This window comes from Polypterus senegalus, chromosome 6, assembly GCF_016835505.1.
Source record: "Polypterus senegalus isolate Bchr_013 chromosome 6, ASM1683550v1, whole genome shotgun sequence".
NCBI lineage: Eukaryota > Metazoa > Chordata > Cladistia > Polypteriformes > Polypteridae > Polypterus > Polypterus senegalus.
Genome location: NC_053159.1, coordinates 172,903,212 through 172,925,196, shown reverse-complemented (window position 1 = coordinate 172,925,196; position 21,985 = coordinate 172,903,212). Strand labels below are relative to the sequence as shown.

The window sequence follows — 21,985 nt, the reverse complement described above, 5'->3', positions numbered from 1 at the left end:
ACAATGGCTTGTGAGGTAGTGGATTTATTTCCCAATCATGAATACTTTTGACCCAAACTCTTTTCATTTTCAGTTTGTTGCAAAGCTTACTGGACAGGAGCTGAAGGCATACGCCCAGGCTGGAGCTGTTGCAGATGAGGTGCTTTCTGCTATCAGGACAGTGGCTGCCTTTGGCGGTGAAAAGAAGGAAGTGGAGAGGTCAGTTTATTTCTAAAGCTTCTACTAGTCTTGGCCATTCTGAAAAAGTTCTGTTTAAAAAGAATTAAATGAACAAGAACTGAGAACAACATAGTGGTGCAGCAAGTCCCCTTGTGTCCCTGAACTGGAGAAAGAAAGCTTCACAATAATGCTGTATCATTATGATATTTACCACTACTTACCCTTTACCTAAGGGTTTTGTTACCGAGTTGGTCTACTTTCGCACCTTAAGATTAACACACGCATACATAGATATACATACAGAAACTCAACAGTGCCACATGATTGACACACACACAGCTGGTTAACCTCTAGCACTTTAAACCGCATAAGTGTCTTAGAAATAACACAGCCTGTCACTCTTCTGGCACTTCAAGAGACTTACTTATTGTATATCTCAGACTTAAATATTATTTTAGTCTCTAGGAATATATTCAAACATATAAAAGCTCAACATCCTTGACTATAGGCCATTTATCAGCTAAGAATGCCTTACTTTACATACTGTTCCCTACTTTTGGGTGGAGCTCACACCCTCACTCATAATAAACCTCACAACACAGAGCGTATGGCAAACCTCCAGCTGCCCAAGGTGCTCACAGAAGACAAAGTATAGAAAGTTAAAAAGCAGCGTGGTATTTACTACATGAATAATAATACCAAACAGAACAAAGTCTATTAGAAAATAAGATTGATAGTAAGGTCTGGATATATATAGTCTTTAAAAAACGCTTACAAAAAAGTAAAGATGTCAAGGATGAATGTCCCAGGGCGGTATTGATCTAGCACTCAAAGTTGTTCATGAGATGCTTTGCTGACGATCAAATGGAAACAGCCGCACATTGCTGATGCCCTCTTCTGATGTTTCTCTTGCCCTCCTCTGACATCGCTCTGTTCTCTTCTTCCTCTGAGGTTGTTAAAGAGTAGAACAGCTGCTGTACAGGGTTTTAAATGTTTGAAGCGCTGCGCGAGATGCAGATCACGTGGCACGGCAGCAGCAGCAAGCCAGCAGCAGATCGAGCAAAGAGGATGTAAAAAAAACTGTATTTGTTTCCCATTGTATCTCCGTTTAAGAGGGGGTTTCGGAGTAGTGACCTCGGGGTGCGTTCAGCCCCCCTCCTCACAACACAAGTGGCAGAGACGTAGAGTGGCTAGTGCTTAGTGCAGGCTGGGGGTTTGGAAGCTAAGCGAGCAGGGTGGCGAACCCCCTAGTTTATTTTAAAATTCTACCAGGAGGGTTTCACAACACGTGATGTCACATATTCCGCTAATATGATGAATGAATTTGCTCAAACACTTTCATCAGTTTGAGTACGTCCGTTTTCCCAAGCAATGCAGTTTTTGATGTTTTAACAATTGCCTGTTTTATGCTGTAAACCAATTTAGTCCTGGTGCCCTTTCCTTCACAAGTGATAAAATCATCAATACAGCTTGCGTCTTCTCCTGAATTCCTGCTCAGATCAAACAAATGGTACTGTGATTCAGGAAAACAGATTACTTTTGATATAAATGTCCATGCAAGTATTTAAGTTCTTCTGTTGTTTTGTCTTGAACACAATATAATGAAAATACAGACTAAAATTTACAGATTGTGTACACCACAACAGATATGAAGTGATGTGATGTGATATAACACTAATGGTTTAAACACTCAAGAGCCTTTGGTCCAAATTCTACCCTGGTCACGGTCTTTGTGGACTTTGCCTATTTTCTGCATGTCTTCTCAGATTTTACTTCAGGTGTTCTGATTTTACACTTACATCCAAAATACATGCATGATGGGTTAAATAGCATCTGTAAATCAGCCCGGGACGAGTTTGTATGTGTGTGTGTGTGTGTGTGGGCCAGACTGATACCTTGTCTAAGGATGGCTCCTGATTTCCACACAAAGCTGTTGGGTGGGCTTCATCTCCAAAGGCCACAAAACTGCATATGCTTATTCAGTAAATGGATGGAGAGATGGCTACCTTTGAGATTATTATGGATTCCCAGTTCATCATAAAATACATTCAACCAGAACAGGCCAATGCTGCAACACAGCCATCTATTGGATCTAAAAGAAAACCAAAGTACCTGTGACCTGGGAAGACCATGAAAACCCACACAATTAAGGTGAACTGAATTCAGGTCCTGAGAAAATCTAAATAATTAATAAACCTGAATTATTTATTCTGTTCTTTTCCCAAATTTGTCATTCCAGTACAGGATCGTGGGCGACTGGAACATAAGTTGGCTGCGTAAGGCTAAATAAACGATCCATTCGTTTTAACTGACATTCTTATAGATAAAAAAAAACTTTTTTTTAAAAAACGACTGATTTAAATAACAAGAAAAATCACGTAAAACTAAAGTGGCATGCAATGGATCATCGTTACTCAACCTTTAGCTAACTAAATCACCTAAATACAAACATTGGTGCTTTGAATAGATCATTTTTTTTGATAGTTTGCTCCTGTGAAAGAAAGTTTTCTTGATCCAAAATAAAAACCACGACTTTCTTGATATTTTACTTTATAATTTAAAAACAGAATAAGAATCTGAAAATTTAACATCACATTAAAGTTTGATAAATTATGGAAAGAATGATACCAAACATATATATGTAGGTTTTAAAATAAGCCCGATTTAAAGCGTGACAAAAGACATGACATAAAAAAGTACACAAAATCATTGCACTTTTAGGATTTTATATATAGAGAGTAGATTTATGTATATACTAAACATATCTATATTTATACAACATCAGGCTCACAGATTAAAGCATCACATTGATCACTTGTGCTTTTTCTGTTCATTTTATATTCTGCCTATGCAGTAATGACAGAATTATAATAAATGGATGAATCTACCTGACAAGTTAAAAGGCAACAATGAAAATATCTTATCTCAGAGGTTCACCACTGCACTGTTTACTTCCCCTAACAGATACGACCAAAATCTGGTTGAAGCTCAGAACTGGGGCATTAGGAAAGGAGCCATCATGGGCCTTTTCCAAGGATACCTCTGGTGCATCATTTTCCTATGTTATGCCCTAGCGTTTTGGTACGGATCAAAACTGGTTATTGAAGACAGAGAGCTGTCTGCAGGCGGCCTCATCCAGGTATGTTAACTAGCATCAGATGCAATAGTTTAGTGCGTACAAAGTTTATAATGTTAGTTTCAGCTCCATTTCTACGTGCTATTTATTACCATTTGTATTTTTGTCTGTCATTTTGATCCATCTTTGAATCATTCCTTTGTTATTTTGGATTTTTAAAAAAAATTTGCTTATTTTATTTAAAGAAAATAACATTGCATAAATCAAGTTGAACTTATACAAAAATGATTTTTCAGTCAAACTAGAAAAAAAAAAAAAACAAGGAACCAGGAACAAAAAGAAACAAAACCTAACAAAAAATAATTCAACCCACACCCAAGAGAAAAAGAGGAGAACCAAGAGCATGGACAAAAATAATTAGGAAATAAAGATTTCTAACCAATATAAATGTACATTCTAAAATTGTATTAATTAAAATTGGCCATATTTAAAAAAAATTTGAACAGATCCTCTAAGAGAGAACTAATTTTTTTTTTTTCAATTTCAAAGAGTATACAGTAGAACATTACTTTCCTACTGACTTATAAAAGGATGGTTGAGATTCTTCCAGTTAAGCAAGATACAAGAAGTCTACGTGCTAGTAGTGTGAAATAGGCAGCCATTTTGGATTTTGCTTTCTAGAACCCCATACGTTGATGGGTGTGGCTATGTGCACTCATGTGACATCACGGCGGCCATTCTGTTCAAGGCTGGGTCATGTTCTCAGTCATTGTCTAAGCTTTGTATCACTGGAAGAACCTTTTTGAGGGATTTTGTGACTTTTGGTTTTGATTTAGTTGCTGTAACTGGGACATAAATAGGAAATAAACAACATGTTATGTCATGCTAAAGCACTTACTTCACGCATCACCTTTATTTTTTTCTGCACAGGTCTTTTTTGGAGTGCTCTTTGCAGCTATGAATCTTGGCCAAGCATCTCCCTGCTTAGAGGCCTTTGCATCAGGCCGTGGTGCAGCTACACTCATCTTTGAGACCATTGACAGGGTAAGGGTGGGCTCTGAAGAATCCATTTTATTGTTAAAACCTGCCAATCTTTCACAACACGGTAATTAGTTATCTGACTTTTTTTTTTTTACTGGTAGCAACCGGAAATTGACTGTTTGTCAGAAGAAGGATACAAGCTGGACAAAGTAAAGGGGGATATTGAATTTCATAACATCACCTTTAATTATCCATCCAGACCAGAAGTTAAGGTATTGTGCAATTAATGCTGCAGTTTTAATTGTGATCTGCCTATGCTAGTCTATAATGATGACTCATCCTATTCTGGGTCTCAAAGCGATGACCCCCTTGAAGAAGTGGGTGCTGATAGTACTGAAGAGAGATGAGCGAAATAATGCATACAAAATTGAACTTGTAGCAAAACTCAGTATTTCACTTCACTTCATGGCCTTCACACAAGAAGAAAGAAATGCAATTCCTGTCATGCATTAATTCTATATACATCTGCTTGTCATTTAATATGTAAGTTAAGATCACTAATGGAAAAAGTGTGCATATCTTCAGCTAGGATAAGGCTGTTAGTAGGTAACAGTCGAAGGGGAGGGACCTGGGTTTTTAGCAGTGGTAACTTTCCATGTATTATGTTGTCCAGTAGAGAAAACACTTTAAATTGTATGATGGTGCATTTTAGTGTGTGTTTGTGCGGAAAACATGCAGCCTGTCACATTAAAAAAATGCACTGCACTTCTCCGTGCTGATGTGAATGGGAGACATCAATAGAATTGACTTTACTAGTGTCGTACAGATTACATTGTAGTGACTGCAAGGCACTCAGATCTCCACTCTTTGCCAATGTGATTTATTTATCTTCTAAATATTGTCTGTGTGTGTTTGTGTGAGTGTCCAGTGCCTCTGAGAAATCTGATTTGTCATTTTGGGTTTGGTTTGTTTGGTCAGTTTCACTGTGGTTTCTCAGTCAAACGCAATCAAGAGAGGAAGTACTGAGCCAAGTTGGGTCACATGAGGATTCCAAGGAAACGTGACGTTCAAAGATGGGAAGTATTTGCAAGAACATGAATGAGGTTTTGACAGTGGGTAATATGGGCCCATCTACCATTGGTGATAGTCAAAAAGAGAACAGCAGGCAAGCAAGGGGTCTAGAAATGGAGTCTGATAAGCATGCTTTATAGGAATTTGAATGAGAGAGGAAGTGTCGGGCAAAAGAGGTTGAGACATACAAAGACAGTGAAGAAAGGCACAAGTGGAACATTGATGGTACATGTAAGGCAAGACATATCAAATATTTTTATATTTATTTTATTATATGTCTTTCGACAGATAACATAACTACTTTTATTATAAACTAGCAAAATACCCGCACTTCGCAGCGGTGAAGTACTGCATTCAAATTTTTATTAAGAAGAAAAGTAAACCTTTTTAAACTGTGGGACAATATGCCAATAATTATTTGTTAAGGATCTCTTTGTATACCATGTTGTCAGTTCGGCCCTCCGGTTGTAACATGACCAAGCTGTGTGCTGAGCTTACTCTTGAGCATGAAACTTACAGTTGGCCATGTGAACAGTAATCTTGTCTCAAATCTCACAGCTTGGATTGCTGCTGTCATAATCGGTTTGAGTTTCATGGTTTGTTTCAATTATGACAGTATTTGTAGGATTTGTTGTGTTGAAGTGACATTTGGCATCTGTCAAGCGTTGTAAGCACACAACCGGTTTCCTCGATAAAATCACATCCAGCTTTTGAGAGTTTAAACATTCATAAACATCAAAGTGTCCACTACTGAAATCGTCACCTGTCAATCTAAGATGTTTAAGAGGCATTGGCAGTTTCGTGAAGATGGGGTCAGCCTTCTACCTACACGGGAAGTTTGAAAATTGGTGATGTTGAAAAATTCAATATGGCGGCCGACAATGGCGTCATACCACCGAAATAAGTACGTACATCGGTTTTGGTTAGCGCAGGAAAGCCGCCTACCAAATTTCGTGAAGATGGGGCCATAAATAAGAAAGTTCAACATGGTGGACGTGGTTGACCGTTATCGACCGTTATGACCGTTACGTGTAGAATTTCGAAATGAAACCTGCTTAACTTTTGTAAGTAAGCTGTAAGGAATGAGCCTGCCAAATTTCAGCCTTCTACCTACACGGGAACTTGGAGAATTAGTGACGAGTGAGTGAGTGAGTGAGTGAGTCAGTCAGTCAGTCAGTCAGTCAGTGAGTCAGTGAGGGCTTTGCCTTTTATTAGTATAGATAAAGACCAGAAAGACACCTGGCTGCATACATTATAGGGAACTCCATGGGGCCAACAGAAGATCAGGGCTGCAATTATGAGTTAGTAGTTCCCAAGACCAACATGCCCAGTTTCCTACAATACTACCATGATAGCCCAATCAGTTGTTAACTTGGACATATAAAAACCTTAAGTTCCTAAAAGTGATATGGTGGCTGACATTTCACAAGGATGCCTTGTCCCATGTTTAGACATGTACCACCTGTTAACAATACAAGACCCCACCTCTGGACACTTACAACTGGTGTCAATAACATCACTGGGGGGAGTACCTTAGCATGGACCAAGTTAGACCATGTTTGCTAAGTAAGGACCAGAAGACCTAAAATAAATAATGGATGAAAACAATTAAACAAATACCACGTGACGAGGAGCCCTTCCAAAAACCCTGACAGCAATAACTAATTAACAAAGAAAAGATTTAAATTTAACAGAATTGACACATGTCCAGAGCATTCCTTACTTTTATTCTATTAGTGTTCCCTAATTTTAATTATTTATTTTGTCTTTTTTCTCTTTCATTGTTTGTATGGAAATGTGCTATATAAATAAATGTTGTTGTTGTTGACTCTCAGATTTGTTATTGCCATATTATTATGTTGTACTGAAGTTGAATTGTTTTAGTGTAATAATAATCCAAGTTGGTTTAAAGCTAACATGTTTGGGAAAATGTTACTCTGTGGAATTTTAATTTGTCTATAGGAGTGCAAAAATATAAATATATATTATGATACAACCAACTGGCATACATCTTGTTATGCTGGGGAGTTAATCATATGCCTTGATTTTAATTGTGGTTAATTCTCTAATTTACTTGAGTGCTTGAGTGAGTAATGTAAAAATAAGATTGGTTACCAAATTGAACAAAGGAAATTAAATTCCTGTTAAAGATAAGCCTTAGTTTTGAAATTGTTATATTACTATTTAATTCAATAATTGTCCTTCTAAAATCCATCTTTACTTCAGTGAACTATAATAAACCCAATGTGTGTTGATTTTCACTTAGTCTTTTATATTGTGTATTTATTCAAACATTAAGGTTGTAAGCTGGTTGCTTATTTTTTTTCTCTCTGCTGCTGGGTATTCCAGTAGGGGAGGCACATTGTAAATCATATCCATACTAACTAGTACCACACTTCAGGTCATCACCCTGACACGGACTGCGGTTGTGTACTGATCAAAGGCAGGATTGCATTTACAGAGGTTCACCAATCTACAAACGCATCTACAAATTGTAGAACAATTTCATAATAATGCTTCTCAATGTAATATTGAGAAGACTTTGAAAATTTCATCATCTACTGTACATAATATCAAAAGATTTAGACAATCTGGACAAATCTCTGTGTGCAAAGGGCAAGGCCAAAAATCAATACTGGATGCCCATGATCTTCGGGCCTTCAGGAACTCTGCATGAAAAACAGGCCTGATTCTAGAATCCATTTTTACATAAGTGAAGTATAATAAACCCAATCTGTGTTGATTTTCACTCAGTCTTTTATATTGTATATTTATTCAAATATTAAGGTTGTAAGCTGGTTACTTGCTTTTTTCTCTCTGGAGTAGGGTTGCCGTATCTACTGCGCCTGGGTATCTCAGTAGGGGAGGCACATTGTGAATAATATCCATACTAACTAGTACCGCACTTCAGATCATCACCTTGACACTGACTGCAATTATGAACTGATCAAAGGCAGGATTGCATTTACATGATTCATGATTCTGTAGTACATTTCTGTAGCAAAAAATATCGTCTGAGTGATATTTACAAATAAAATAAATAAATTGCGTTCTCTAGGTAAAGCCTTTCAACTACTTATTTTTGTGCTAGCGCTGGTGCCTCACAGTAAGGTGATCAGGGTTCATGTCCCGGGTTCTCCCTACATGGAGTTTTCATGTTTTTCCTGTGTCTCCGTAGTTTCTCCCAGGGACCCCAGTTTCCACCCACAGTCCAAAGACATGCAGGTTAGGTGGACTGGCAATACTAAATTGGCCCGTGTCTGTGTGTGTTTACCCTGTCCAGGGTTTGTACCCACCTCGCACCCTATGCTAGCTGGAATAGGCTTCAGCACTGCCTCATGACCATGTGCAGGACTAAGTGAGTTAGAAAATGACTGACTTCAACTTTTGCTCAAGTATCATTTCTGAGTACTTTTTTCAAATCTGTGTATTGCTTCTACAATATGATTATGCAGGTGAACAAGAAAGTGTGAACGAGGCTTTCAGAAGCAATATTTTATGTTTTCAGTTTAAATATATCTTTTATGACCCCAAAACTCTTTGGTAAGTTCTACATTTTTCAATAACAAAATGGACTGTGAAATGAATTTTAGTGTCAGTTTACCGTCAGAAACTGTATGTGAATCTAAACTTGCCTGTTTTGCTTATCACTGGTGGTCAATGAACCCAGACTTTCTGCTTTAGTTTACAATACTGAATCTTTCAAGGCCTGGGGCACTATAGCTTTTCATTTGTATTATGTGGAATAACAGCACACAACACATAAATGTAAATAAAAAGGTGGGAACTAAAAAACACTGCAGTATGTACATTGTTACACTGTGACCCTGAACTGGATTAAGCAGGTTTGATAGCTGAAGAATGAATGGATTAATCAATAGAAACTGACTGTGTTGACAATCAGAAATCCTTTAATCCTCTCCTAATTCATTATTAACTTATGATTGCTCCCTGTGCATAGAACTTAGACATTGTAATGAAAAGACAAGAGAATGAAAAAGGTTTGAGGGAACCACCCTGTATATTGAAAGGCAATAACAATTAATTAACAACAACAACAACAACATTTATTTATATAGCACATTTTCATACAAACAGTAGCTCAAAGTGCTTTACATATTAAAGAATAGAAAAATGAAAGACACAATTATAAAACAAAATAAATCAACATTAATTAACATCGAATAAGAGTAAGGTTCAATGGCCAAGGGGGACAGAAAAAACAAAAAAACTCCAGACGGCTGGAGAAAAAATAAAATCTGTAGGGATTCCCAGTCCCCTCTGGTCATTCTACCTAACATAAATGAAACAGTCCTCTTTGGATTTAGGGTTCTCACGGAAGGGCTTGATGATGATGATGGTCACGTAGACTTCTGCCTTTTAATCCGTGCATCATTGTTTGAGCATCATGAAGCTTTGAGTAGGTGGTGGTGGCGCAGGCCACCACCACAAAGAAACCGGAAAAAGAAACAGAAAAGAGAGTAGGGGTCAGTAGCGATTTTAGAGCCACCATGAATAGTTATTTTGAGGAAATTGAGCATATAGAGTATCAGGATTAAGTTAAATTAAGATTAAAATGAAGTTATAAAAAGGCCATGTTAAAGTAATGTGTTTTCAGCAGTGTTTTAAAGTGCTCTACTGTATTATCCTGGCAAATTCCTATTGGCAGGCTATTCCAGATTTTAGGTGCACAGCAGAAGGCCGCCTGCCTCACCACTTCTTTTAAGTTTTGTTCTTGGAATTCTAAGGAGACACTCATTTGAGGATCTGAGGTTACGATTTGGAATATAAGGTGTCAGACATTCCGATATATAAGATGGGGCGAGATTATTTAAGGCTTTATAAACCATAAGCAGAATTTTAAAGTCAATTAAGTAATGAGTAATCACAAAAGACAGAGTCCCCTTCAACTGAGGAACAAAGGGTGTGGGTTTTTATAGTGGCTGTCCAGGAAGAGATGGGTCCTGGGTTTCCCTTCTGTTGATCTGTATCAAAGGGAGAAGAGAGGTTAGAGCACTTTATCAATTCACGAGTTGACAAGTTACCCTCAGTTAGGATTTTTGACTGCCTCCTATGTGCACGCGCGTGATGCATGTATACCTTGTCCAATGTGCTCTCAACAACTATTGGCCATCAGATGTCACCGAGCTGACTCAACAGTTTTGTTTTTGCTGCATGTTCTCTCTTGCTTTAGGCAGCACATTTCTGCCCTGTCATCATAACAGGAATTTTTCTTTCAATTATTTGCATAAAATTTAATATGGTTTCTAACTTTTTAGATTTTAGATCAGATAAACATGATGATTGAAACTGGGAAGACAACTGCCTTTGTTGGACCTAGTGGGACTGGAAAAAGCACAGCTCTGCAGCTCATTCAGAGGTTCTACAAACCCTCAGGAAGGCATGGTAAGCACCAGTGTCGTGCATGAACTAGTTTAAAAGAATGTGTTCATTAAACAAGCTCATTTTTCTAAGAACGATGAAATTAACATAACGTATTTGCAAGTGAAGAACTTGAATGTGAGCGAGTTCAGTTTAATGTGAGATTATGGATCTAGTTTAGGTCCAGATTAAACGTTTTGCCTTACTCTGTAATGTAAGGGTGGGGCCGAATCCGAATAAAATAAGCACAAATAGTGAATTTTTACAAATATTTATTTTGTACGAATGTTTTACCATTTATATGTATTCAGAAAAAGTAAAGTAAAATCAAATAGGCACTCTCTGTGTCTGCTTGCTTGTGCTTAAGATGCACCCCAGCTGACACGAGCACGCAGTGAAGCTCCACTTTCAATTTTAGGAAAACGTACTTTGGTAAGCTACTTTATATTTTTCCCCGTTGGACATGCAATATGTGACGCGAATTTTGACTGCCAGTGTAATTGGTTAGTTCACCTACACGCTGGTTCCACAGTCACCTTTTGTGTCACCCGGTTGGAAACAGAGTGGTAATTTTTATGTAAACTTGCATCTATTTAATTTCTTTTTTTGACTGGGAGGATATTAGCATATGGTTATACATGTTTGTTGCTGGGTATAACTGAATAAAGTGTATTTAAATAAAAAAAGTCTTCTTAATTATTGTATTTTATTCAAGAACACTGTAATACCCTAATATAAGGCATGTAAAATTGAAAAAAGTAAACTCATGGGTCATTTATTCTCACTCCTTAAAACATACAAAATGAACTGAACATGAACTCGTTCAAAATCGACATGGTGAACTATGAATATGAATTTATTCATTTTAATCTGTGTGAACTGAACTTTGAATGAGTTCTTGCGAGGTGTGAACTTGCACAACACTGGTAAGCACAAAACATCTGTCATCTTCAGGTTTTGAATGGGATCATCTGTGAAGTAGCTCAGGGGGTCAGCCTCAGTTCTACTGCACGTCAGTGGAAGAAAGAGGACAAAGAAATGAAAGTTAAATGTTCTCACACAGGTCACGCTAGATGGCCATGACATCCGAGGGTTGAATATTCGGTGGCTGCGATCGCTGATTGGCATTGTTGAGCAGGAGCCTGTTTTGTTTGCAACTACAATCGCTGAAAATATTCAATATGGCAGAGAGGATGCAACAATGGAGGAGATCATACAGGCAGCAAAGGAGGCCAACGCATACAATTTCATCATGGACTTGCCTGAGGTAAAATAAAACTGCTGAACATGTCTATTATTTCATCATTATTGTAGTAAACAGTAGGATATTACTGAAATTAAAGGAATATGTCATCCAAAAATGATATTTGTTTATGCTACCTACCCCCTATAATTTGTACTAACGATTGAGAAAAAATGTTAATATTATGTTTTAATGCCAAATGGAGAGAAGAAAGATTGTGATATCATAGAAGCCATTAGTGACCAATTCTGTAAAATGACAAATCATCTTAAAATACATCTAAAGCCTCATGAGACAAACTTTTACCAACTATCATACCATAAAAGCCACCATAAAAAACCTCACACTGGTTCCATTCTATCTGAACTAGTGTGGTGCTGAGGTGGTACCCGTTGCATGGCTGCACTTGAGTCCTAATCTGGGATCCTGAGTTGGGTTGTCATGTGGTGGGTGCGGCAATGCGCTATCTATCTATCTATCTATCTATCTATCTATCTATCTATTATATATTGCCTTATCTATCTATCTATCTATCTATCTATCTATCTATCTATCTATCTATCTATTATATAGTGCCTTATCTATCTATTATATAGTGCCTATCTATCTATCTATCTATCTATCTATCTATCTATCTATCTATCTATCTATCTATCTCTATGCTGTTTCGCTGTCGGTCTGTGGTTTGATTGCGTAGGTCTTTCGTGGGCGTGTCTGTGGGTTGCTGGCGGGAGGTGGAGGAGGTGGTGGCGTGCCGGGTGGGCTCGTGAGTATTTCTTATTCTTTTTTTTTCCTAATCTTTATATTTTTTGTTTTTTGTTTTTCTCTAATGTGTAGGGGTTATTTTGCTGTCTACATATTGTTTTTCTTATTGACTCCAGTATTGTATTTGCGCGCCGAGACAAACACCGCCTGGCTTGATGCCGCGCAATTTTGAAAACTTAACACGCCGGCATGGCGTGAAGTTGTTGGTTGATCCGATGGTCTCTGTTGAGGCGTGTGTAGTGGAAGTCGGCAAGTTAATCGGCTGTAAAAATGTATGTTCAGCGTCTCGGATGAATAAAAGTGTTGTCCTGTTTCTAAATGATGAGAGTTTGGTGCATACTCTTGTTCAGAATGGTGTGATTATTAACGGTACCTTAATTTCAGTTTTACCTCTTTCTACTCCTGCACGGAGAGTGATTATTTCAAATGTTCCTCCGTTTCTAAAGAATGATATTCTCATCAAAGAACTTGAAAGATATGGGCAGATCATATCAAAAGTTTCAATGATTCCCTTGGGCTGTCGATCACCCGACTTAAAACATGTCGTTTCTTTCAGGAGACAAGTTCACATGATTTTAAACGATTTACAAGGTGAACTTGATGTGGCTCTCAAATTCAGAGTAGATGGATTTGATTATGTGGTTTTTATATCATCCGAGTCCATGAAATGTTTTAAGTGCGGTCAAGTGGGGCACAAGGCTAGCCAGTGTAAGCGTTCTGAGGAAACTACAGACTCCGCAGTACCTGGTGTTTCTAAAAGTAGCCGCGAGGACTACTCGATATTATTTGACGATGAAGGCAGTGAGTCTTCCGTCAGTTTTTCTGATGTGGAGGAGGACTTAATGGAGGGCCCTGGTCAGAGTGTGCAGGATCAGGGCAGTTCTTTACCTGCTATGATGGCGCAACTGGCACCTGAACGTGCAGCTGAGCCGGCGGATGCGGCTGAGTCCGCGCCCGCAACTAAAGTCGTGCAGAGTGGTGAGAGCGCCCCAGAGAAGGACGCTGCGGCTGAGGCCGGATCACTGCCTACGGACGGTGTTACTGTTCATTCTGCACATACGAGTGATGGTGCTGAGCAGCCTGTGAGTGTGGCTTCCGTTCATGATGATGGGGCTCTGCCCAGCGCCGAGCTCATTGAAACAGAAGCTGTACAACAGATACGAGAGGTTGAGGAGAATGTTAGGGCTGAGGGTGCGATCAATAAGACAGCAGACAACAGCGAGAGCAATGTTCAAGAAATGGAGGATGACACAGAGTGGGTAAAGCCTGTGACAAGAAAAAGGAAAGACGGGTCCGCATGTAGCAGTGTTGCACTTAAACACAATAAAGTTGAGAGCTCAGTCTCCGCAGCTGACGACTCAGAGAATGTTCAAGATGAGCCTGAGGTGCCTGCAGACGTCGGTATTGTGAGTCAGGATGAAGGCGGTGGCTCGGGGACATCAGTGAGGTCCAATCTGTCACCTCAGCTGAGCTTCCGTGGTGGCTACAGTAACGACAACATAATCCGTTTTGTAAAATTTATTGAGGGCAAGAGGGGTGTGAATGTGAGTCACCATTTCCCGATCTCCAACTGTTTTTGAGCTCAGCTAAGGGGGTCCTACGCCAGGCTACAGCTTTAGGCCTTAAGAGAACTGAAGCTGTGCGGCTGAAAAATGTGATGAGCAGGGTGAAAAGATCCTTAAATCCCAAGCCAGTATGATGTACTGCTGGACACGTCCTTCCATGTCTTTTTTAAAGTTGTTTTTGGTGACTGCTTTTCTTTTTTGCTTTTTCATGCCTTTGTGTAATTTTGGCACAATTAACATCAATGGAAGTCGACATGACAACAAGCGGGTCGCGGTGTTTGATTATCTACTTAATAAGGAGCTTAGTGTTATTTTTTTACAAGAAACTCACACAGACCCTGCTAACCAGGCAGACTGGCACAGAGGCTGGCAGGGACAGATGTTTTTGAGCCACGGGTCGAGTGTTAGTGCCGGGGTCGCCATTCTGTTTTCTACTTCTTTCTCACCCGACTCGACTAGCGTGACAGAGGTAGTTAAAGGCAGACTGCTGAAAGTGGAAGCCTGCTTAGGGGGCACAACGTGGGTCTTCATAAATGTTTATGCACCCAATGAAGGAAGGGAGCGTTTGCTGTTTTCTCTTTGCTCCATGACTTACTTGTGCAGTGCAAAGATGAAGATCTTGTTTTTGTGGGGGGAGATTTTAACTGCACAGATGACGCCTCCTTAGATAGAAATGGCCTGGAGCCTCACCCCAGCTCCGCTCGCTTGAAGTCAGTCCTCAGCAAGGCCGACCTTTTGATGTCTGGAGGGCATTACACCCAGGAATTCGCCAGTACACGTGGGTGAAGGGTTCGGGGGGCTCGATCTCCATGGCGAGACTAGATAGAGTGTATTGCTTGAATCACCACAGCAATCTTATAGCGAACTGCTCCATTCATCCTTCTGGCTTTTCTGATCACAGTCTTGTCCTTCTCAAAGTTTCACTTCCATTTCGATCTTCCTTTCCGTCATACTGGCACTTCAACAACAGCCTACTGAAAGATCTCCGTTTCATTGAAGTTTTTGAATTCTTCTGGAAGAGGTGGAGGTTGACGACAAGTTCCTTTTCATCTCTGCGGCAGTGGTGGGACTGTTCAAAACTCAGATCAAAGTGCTGTGTCAGCAATACACGCAGAATGCAACTCAGAATATGAGGAAGGCAATGGCAGAGTTGGAGGAGGACATCTTAGAGCTTTCTTCGTCTTTAGACAGCTCTTTTAACGATGGCGTCTTTGAAAATCTAAAAACAAAAACAAGATCTCATGGACTTATTGGACAGACGGGTGCATGGTGCTCTTGTGCGCTCAAGAATTCAGGAGTTGGTCGAAATGGATTCTCCTTCTCAATTTTTTGGACTTGAAAAGAAAAGATCACAGAGTAAAGTGATTCACGCTCTGAAAAATGAGGATGGGCGATCATCGAGGAGCCTGAGGCCATCAGAGCTATTGCTCATGATTTTTATAAAAGCTGTTCTGTGCGAAACAACAGAAGATTCTTCTGAGACCAGGAGCCTCCTAGACAACCTGCCACAAATCCCCAAAACGGAAAAAGAGCTTCTGGATACAACCCTCAGCTTAGAGGACTTGACTACGGCCCTCAGCGAACTAAATACAGGAAAGTCACCTGGCATAGACGGCCTGACGGTCGAGTTTTTTAAGACATTCTGGAATTTATTAGGTGCGGATTTATTGGCAGTCTTCGAGAGAGCATAATGAACAATGAACTGCCATTATCCTGTCGGCGGGCTGTTATTGCTCTGCTCCCAAAAAAAGGAGATTTGTCCGACCTCAAGAACTGGCGTCCTGTTAGCCTTTTATGTACGGATTATAAGATTCTGTCCAGGGCTCTGGCTACTCGCCTGCGTAGAGTAATGGGGTGTGTCATCAGGTCAGATCAGACCTACTGTGTGCCAGACCGCTCCATCTTTGACAATATATTTCTGGTGCGAGACCTGATTACGACTTCAAAGCTTCTCGGTTTAAAGGCAGGAATGATCTCATTGGATCAAGAAAAAGCTTTTGACAGAGTGGATCACCAATATCTGTTCAGAGTCCTACAAGCTTTTGGGTTTGGGTCCTCCTTCTCCAAATACATTGGAATGCTTTACTCAAATATATATGGCGTTCTGAAGATTAACGGTGCCACAACAGCCCCTTTCTCTGTCACCAGGGGTATTCGCCAGGGCTGCCCACTCTCAGGGATGCTCTACTCTCTGTCAATTGAGCCCCTCCTAGAGCAGCTCAGGCGTCGTCTTTCTGGTCTCAGCATCCCAGTTTGCCCCACTGCTTGTTTTAAGGTCGTTGCCTACGCAGATGATATTACTGTCTTTGTGTCTTCTACATCTGAGGTAAACACTTTAGTCAACTGCTTAGACGTTTTTCAAAAACTGACGTCAGCGAAAGTCAATTGGCTCAAGAGCAATGCTTTCTTGCTGGGTGACTGGGGACTCGCGTCTCCTCCAGCTCTTCCTGAGACCCTCCAATGGAATAGAAACGTGTTTAAGTACCTGGGGGTGTATTTAGGCACAGATGGCACTGCTGTAGAAAATTGGGTGGGGTGGACAGATCTGATCCAAGCAAGGCTGAACCGTTGGAAGTGGCTTCTGAGGGACATTTCATGTAGAGGCAGGGTGTTAATCCTGAATAACTTGATTGCCTCCATGTTTTGGCACAAGCTCAGGTGTGCTGATCCACCAATAGCTCTGATCAAATCCGTACAGACGATCATCCTTGACTTTTTTTGGGACAGTCTACACTGGGTCCAGAGAGGTGTGCTGCACCTACCAGTGGCAGAAGGAGGGCAGGGACTGATTGACGTCAGAAGTAAAATCGAGGCCTTCAGGCTCCAGACGCTGCAGAGGCTGTTCTATGGTCCAGACGGCCTGCCTTGGAGAGACCTGGCGTTTGTAATTTTACACAAAGTGAGCGAGTTAAAATTTGACAAACAGCTACTCCTCTTAGACGTCTCCAAACTAACTTTATCAGTTTTGCCAAAATTCTATCAGTCAATGTTGCTTACTTGGCATAGTAAACTTATGAGATCTCGTTTTGTTTTTGGCAATCTTCATTGTTTTTTAGAGGAACCTCTGATTAGGAATAATGTGTTGAACTCTCCTCTGCTTTTCTCTTGTCACTTCACCTCAATCCTTATTAAAAGTGGAATCACGAAGATTGGCCATCTTTTAAATAACCACACTAGCACATGGCACACGCAGCACACCTCACATCGGTCCTGGGCGTGAGGTCTGAACGTCTTGTACACCACTTTCTGTGCCAGTTTAAGGAGGCCTTGGTGAACTTAGGCGCAGGGTCACTGTGCCAGAGCGTCTCTCCGGACAATCCGATCTTCAACTCAGATGTCACAGAACTCGTCATCCAAGTCAAACCCAACGTCACAGACTGCACTGACCGGCCAGGCTCCATTCTGAAAGTTGGCAACTTAATAGACAAGCAGTTTGACACGATGGGAAAAAATGAGCTCTACCAGGTGTGTGTTAAGGTGACTTTTTATAAATTTCTTAGAGACTTGCCAGACACACGCTGGAGACAAGAACTGCATGTTGGAGTGAATGAAACTCCAGCGTGGAGAACTTTTATAAACAACCACTGCAAAAAAGAATTGGCGACCTGCAATGGAGGATTCTTCATGGGGCTCTCGCCACCAACTCCTTTTTATCGGTTATTTCACCAGGAACATCAGATTGTTGTCCGTTTGTCAACAGCGAGACTGTTTTCATCTTTTGTTAACTGCAAACGGCTCGAACCATTTTTATATTTCTCAAGATACTTTTGGATAGAATAGGACTGTCATTGTCAACTGTTGGATTTATTTTTGGTATTAAGTATACTCAGAGACAGAGAAACAAGTGTGTGCTGGGAAATTATCTACTGGGCCAAGCAAAACTGTCAATCCTCAAAACCAGGAGGAACAGAGAAAAAAACTCAAAGACCACCGATGTGCTCCTGATGTTTAAAGTGCTGGTGAAGTGCCGGTTGAAGCTGGAGTTCACTTACCATCAACTCATTGGAGACATGCAGACCTTCTGTGATTTATGGGGGCTTGGGGGGGCTTTGTGTTCTGTTGAGAAGGGCAAGCTGGTGACTGGGTGGTGACTTCTTTAAATGTCCTTCAAAATATTTAAATACTGGATGATTGAAAGCTCAGAATAGGAGACTCCTGGGGAATACAATGCTGTGTGTATAATGGAGAGCGATGTACGGAGTAGGAGACGAGTACAGGGGGAGTGATGGTGGAGTAAACTGATTATGAATTGTGTGTTTATTATGGACAATTATTTATTATTTATGTGTGAATCAGGAGGCATGTATAAGGGAATAGTGGGTTAATGAACAAATTATGAATTACTTATTTAATATGGAAATTCTGTACTTTATGTGTGGAGTAAGAAGTGTGCACGGGGCAATAGTAGTGGAGTAATGCAACATATTTATTAACTGCATACTACTGCTGTGTTCAATTTTTTTTTTTGTTGTTGCACGAAGTAAAGTTTAATTTTTAATATTAAAATAATCTATTAATATGCAGAGTGGGAGGAGTGTAAAGGGGGAGTAATGGTGGTTTTGTGTTATAATGAATTACCATCTGATTTTCTTATTAATGTGCGGAGTAGGAGGAGTGTAAAGGGGGAGTAGTGGTGGTCTTTGTATTATAATGAATTGTCAACTTTTTGATTATATTTATGAGCGGAGTAGGAGGAGTGTAAAGGGGGAGCAGTGGTGGTTGTGTGATACAGACTTTTTTGTTAATATCCTGAATATTGGGATTGTTTGTCTTATTACTGTATTTTTTGTTATTGTTCATAATAAAGGTCATTTTAAAAATAAAATATCTATCTATCTATCTATCTATCTATCTATCTATCTATCTATCTATCTATTATATAGTGCCTTATTTATCTATCTATCTATCTATCTATCTATCTATCTATCTATCTATCTATCTATCTATCTATCTATTATATAGTGCCTTATCTATCTATCTATCTATCTATCTATCTATCTATCTATCTATCTATCTATCTATCTATCTATCTATTATATAGTGCCTTATCTATCTATCTATCTATCTATCTATTATATAGTGCCTTATCTATCTATCTATCTATCTATCTATCTATCTATCTATCTATCTATCTATCTATCTATCATTTTTCTGAAGACGAGATGAACTTATATTGCAGTATCAGAATGTTCATCAGTCTCATAAAATAACATCTAAGAATAATCTTTTTTGCAATTCTGTCTCAACAGAAATTTGATACCTTAGTGGGGAAAGGTGGAAGTCAGATGAGTGGTGGGCAAAAACAGCGGATTGCCATTGCTCGAGCTCTCCTCAGAAATCCCAGGATCCTACTGCTGGATATGGCCACTTCTGCATTAGATAACAAGAGTGAGGCCCTCGTTCAGGAAGCGCTTAATAAGGTGTGTGTTCTGATGGTCAAGTAAATCCAATAAATGAGGCATCTTCTGGACAAGGTTTGTGCTGATGAGTCTGTAGAATAACAAGTGCCATATGGTTCATTACATATTTGCTTAGAAGAGACATTTCAGGCAATTTTTGATAAGTTGAAGCACAAATGGATACTTAGGACCATCCAAAGCAACTAAAGTCACACAGGAACAAAGAATTCTCACTACAGAAAGTCTTCATGCTTGAAAAAGTCAACCAAGAAAACAAGATTAATTTATGGAAGACAATGAAATGCACCTCTGATAATTGAAATACCTTGAAATAAATAGAAACTCCTATTTAATATTGACCATCAGCTCACTGTTAGTTGGGTAACAACTCAAAACAGCTTGTCAAGAATTTTTAGTAATTACCTGTCTCAACCATAGCAGGGTGATGTATCATGCTAGCCTTTATGGATGCAATAAGAGGTCAAGCAATATGACACCTTTTATTGTCTAACTAAAAAGATTACAGTATGCAAGCTTTTGCCGCATCTTGCCTGAAGAAGGACCTGAAGCTGCCTCAAAAGCTTGCATACTGAAATTTTTTAGATAGCCAATAAAAAAGGTCATTTTGCTTGATTTCTCACTGTCTTAACCGAAAACTAGAATTTCAAAACAAGTTTTGTAATAACCAGGATAGAGTTCAGGGTGTGCAGGTGTTTAGGCCACTAGGGTCACATGACAGTAATACAAATACATTTCTCAGTGTTTTGGGACAGAGAGGGCACAAAAAAAGGATGCAAAGTTTAACTTTGGTTTCTCTTATTCAGAGGTTCTTTGGTTGGTATTTGAACATCCAGGGGCTACATTCATTGTCTTCCAGAAAGTGTAGAAAAATCTGATCCCAAAAAAAAAAGTTTAACTTTTAACATAATCAGTCTTAAAGGGATAAACTGGGACATGTTTTTAAGTGTAGGAACAGCCAAGGAGTAGTGGAACAGGTTTTAAAAGGTTTTTACACATAATGCAGGACATGTACATCCCAAAAATATACAATAAGTAGGAAATTTAACAAAAAATCTCCGCAGTTGGTTAATAAGGAGTGAAAAATAAATCTGCAAAAGAAAAAGCAAATGAATAAGGGGTACAAAATGAAAAACTTCATTGTGAACCACAGGGCATATGAGAGCATTAGGGCAACCATAAGAAAGGATATTAGGGAAGTTAAAAGGCAGTTACAGAGGAACAGGCGAAAGATGATCCAAAGAGATTCTTACTGCATTTTAATAGTAAAGACTAGTCAATAGGGCGGCACGGTGGCGCAGTGGTAGCGCTGCTGCCTCGCAGTTAGGAGACCCGGGTTCGCTTCTCGGGTCCTCCCTGCGTGGAGTTTGCATGTTGTCTGCGTGGGTTTCCTCCGGGCGCTCCGGTTTCCTCCCACAGTCCAAAGACATGCAGGTTAGGTGGATTGGTGATTCTAAATTGGCCCTTGTGTGTGCTTGGTGTGTGGGTCTGTTTGTGTGTGTCCTGCAGTGGGTTGGCACCCTGCCCAGGATTGGTTCCTGCCTTGTGCCCTGTGTTGGCTGGGATTGGCTCCGGCAGACCCCCGTGACCCTGTATTCGGATTCAACGGGTTAGAAAATGGATGGATGGATGGACTAGTCAATAAGGAGGTGATGAGTACAAGGAATAGTAAAAGGGAATTAAAATATACAGATTCTCAGAACTCATTGTGAACCCGGCCCGGACACAGACAGGCGGACATGCTGTTAAAACACCACCACACGTTTATTCTACAATATTTACAACAATTGGTCACAAAGACCCCAGTTCATTGGTCACTCAGACCCCAGTCACGTGCACAAATACCCCAATCACAGTCCTGGCCACAATGCCTTTCTTCGGGCCGCCTCCACAGCTCTCCTGAGCTTCGTCCTTCCTCCTCCCGACTCCAGCATCGAATGATGGGAGACGGCCCCTTTTATAGAGTCCCCGGATGAGCCCCAGGTGTTCTCGGCATTCCTCTTCTGGCCACGCCCCAGCGTGGCGGAAGTGCCGGCTGTCCTCCCGGCAGCTCTCCGGGCACCGTCCTAATTCTTCCCCAAGGCATTGGGGCGCCGCCTGGCGGTGACCACAGGCCCCTACAGGGTGGAGGTTCCATGCCCTGTACCCGTGCCCCCCAAAACAACCAGGAAGGGGACCCCCACGCGATCCAGGGTGGGCACAGACCCACATCCGGTCCCTCATGACGTCCCGGCCGGGTCATGGCCCCTGGCATCCCTGACATCATATTTCTCTAAAGGTTTCTCATGTGAGGAAGTAAATAACGTCTTAGCAGTAACAGGGAGTA

The 21,985-nt window shown here is 40.3% G+C and overlaps 1 protein-coding gene across 1 annotated transcript in view; it reads left to right on the top strand.

Annotated features, from left to right (window-relative positions):
• abcb11a (ATP-binding cassette, sub-family B (MDR/TAP), member 11a) overlaps positions 1-21,985 on the top strand; it is a 102,079-nt gene that overhangs the window by 38,951 nt on the left and 41,143 nt on the right. The window contains 8 exon segments of the mRNA XM_039757552.1: positions 74-198; positions 3,124-3,298; positions 4,166-4,279; positions 4,378-4,488; positions 10,567-10,674; positions 10,676-10,693; positions 11,733-11,936; positions 19,492-19,662. Of these exon segments, the coding sequence (XP_039613486.1) occupies positions 74-198; positions 3,124-3,298; positions 4,166-4,279; positions 4,378-4,488; positions 10,567-10,674; positions 10,676-10,693; positions 11,733-11,936; positions 19,492-19,662 (1,026 nt within the window).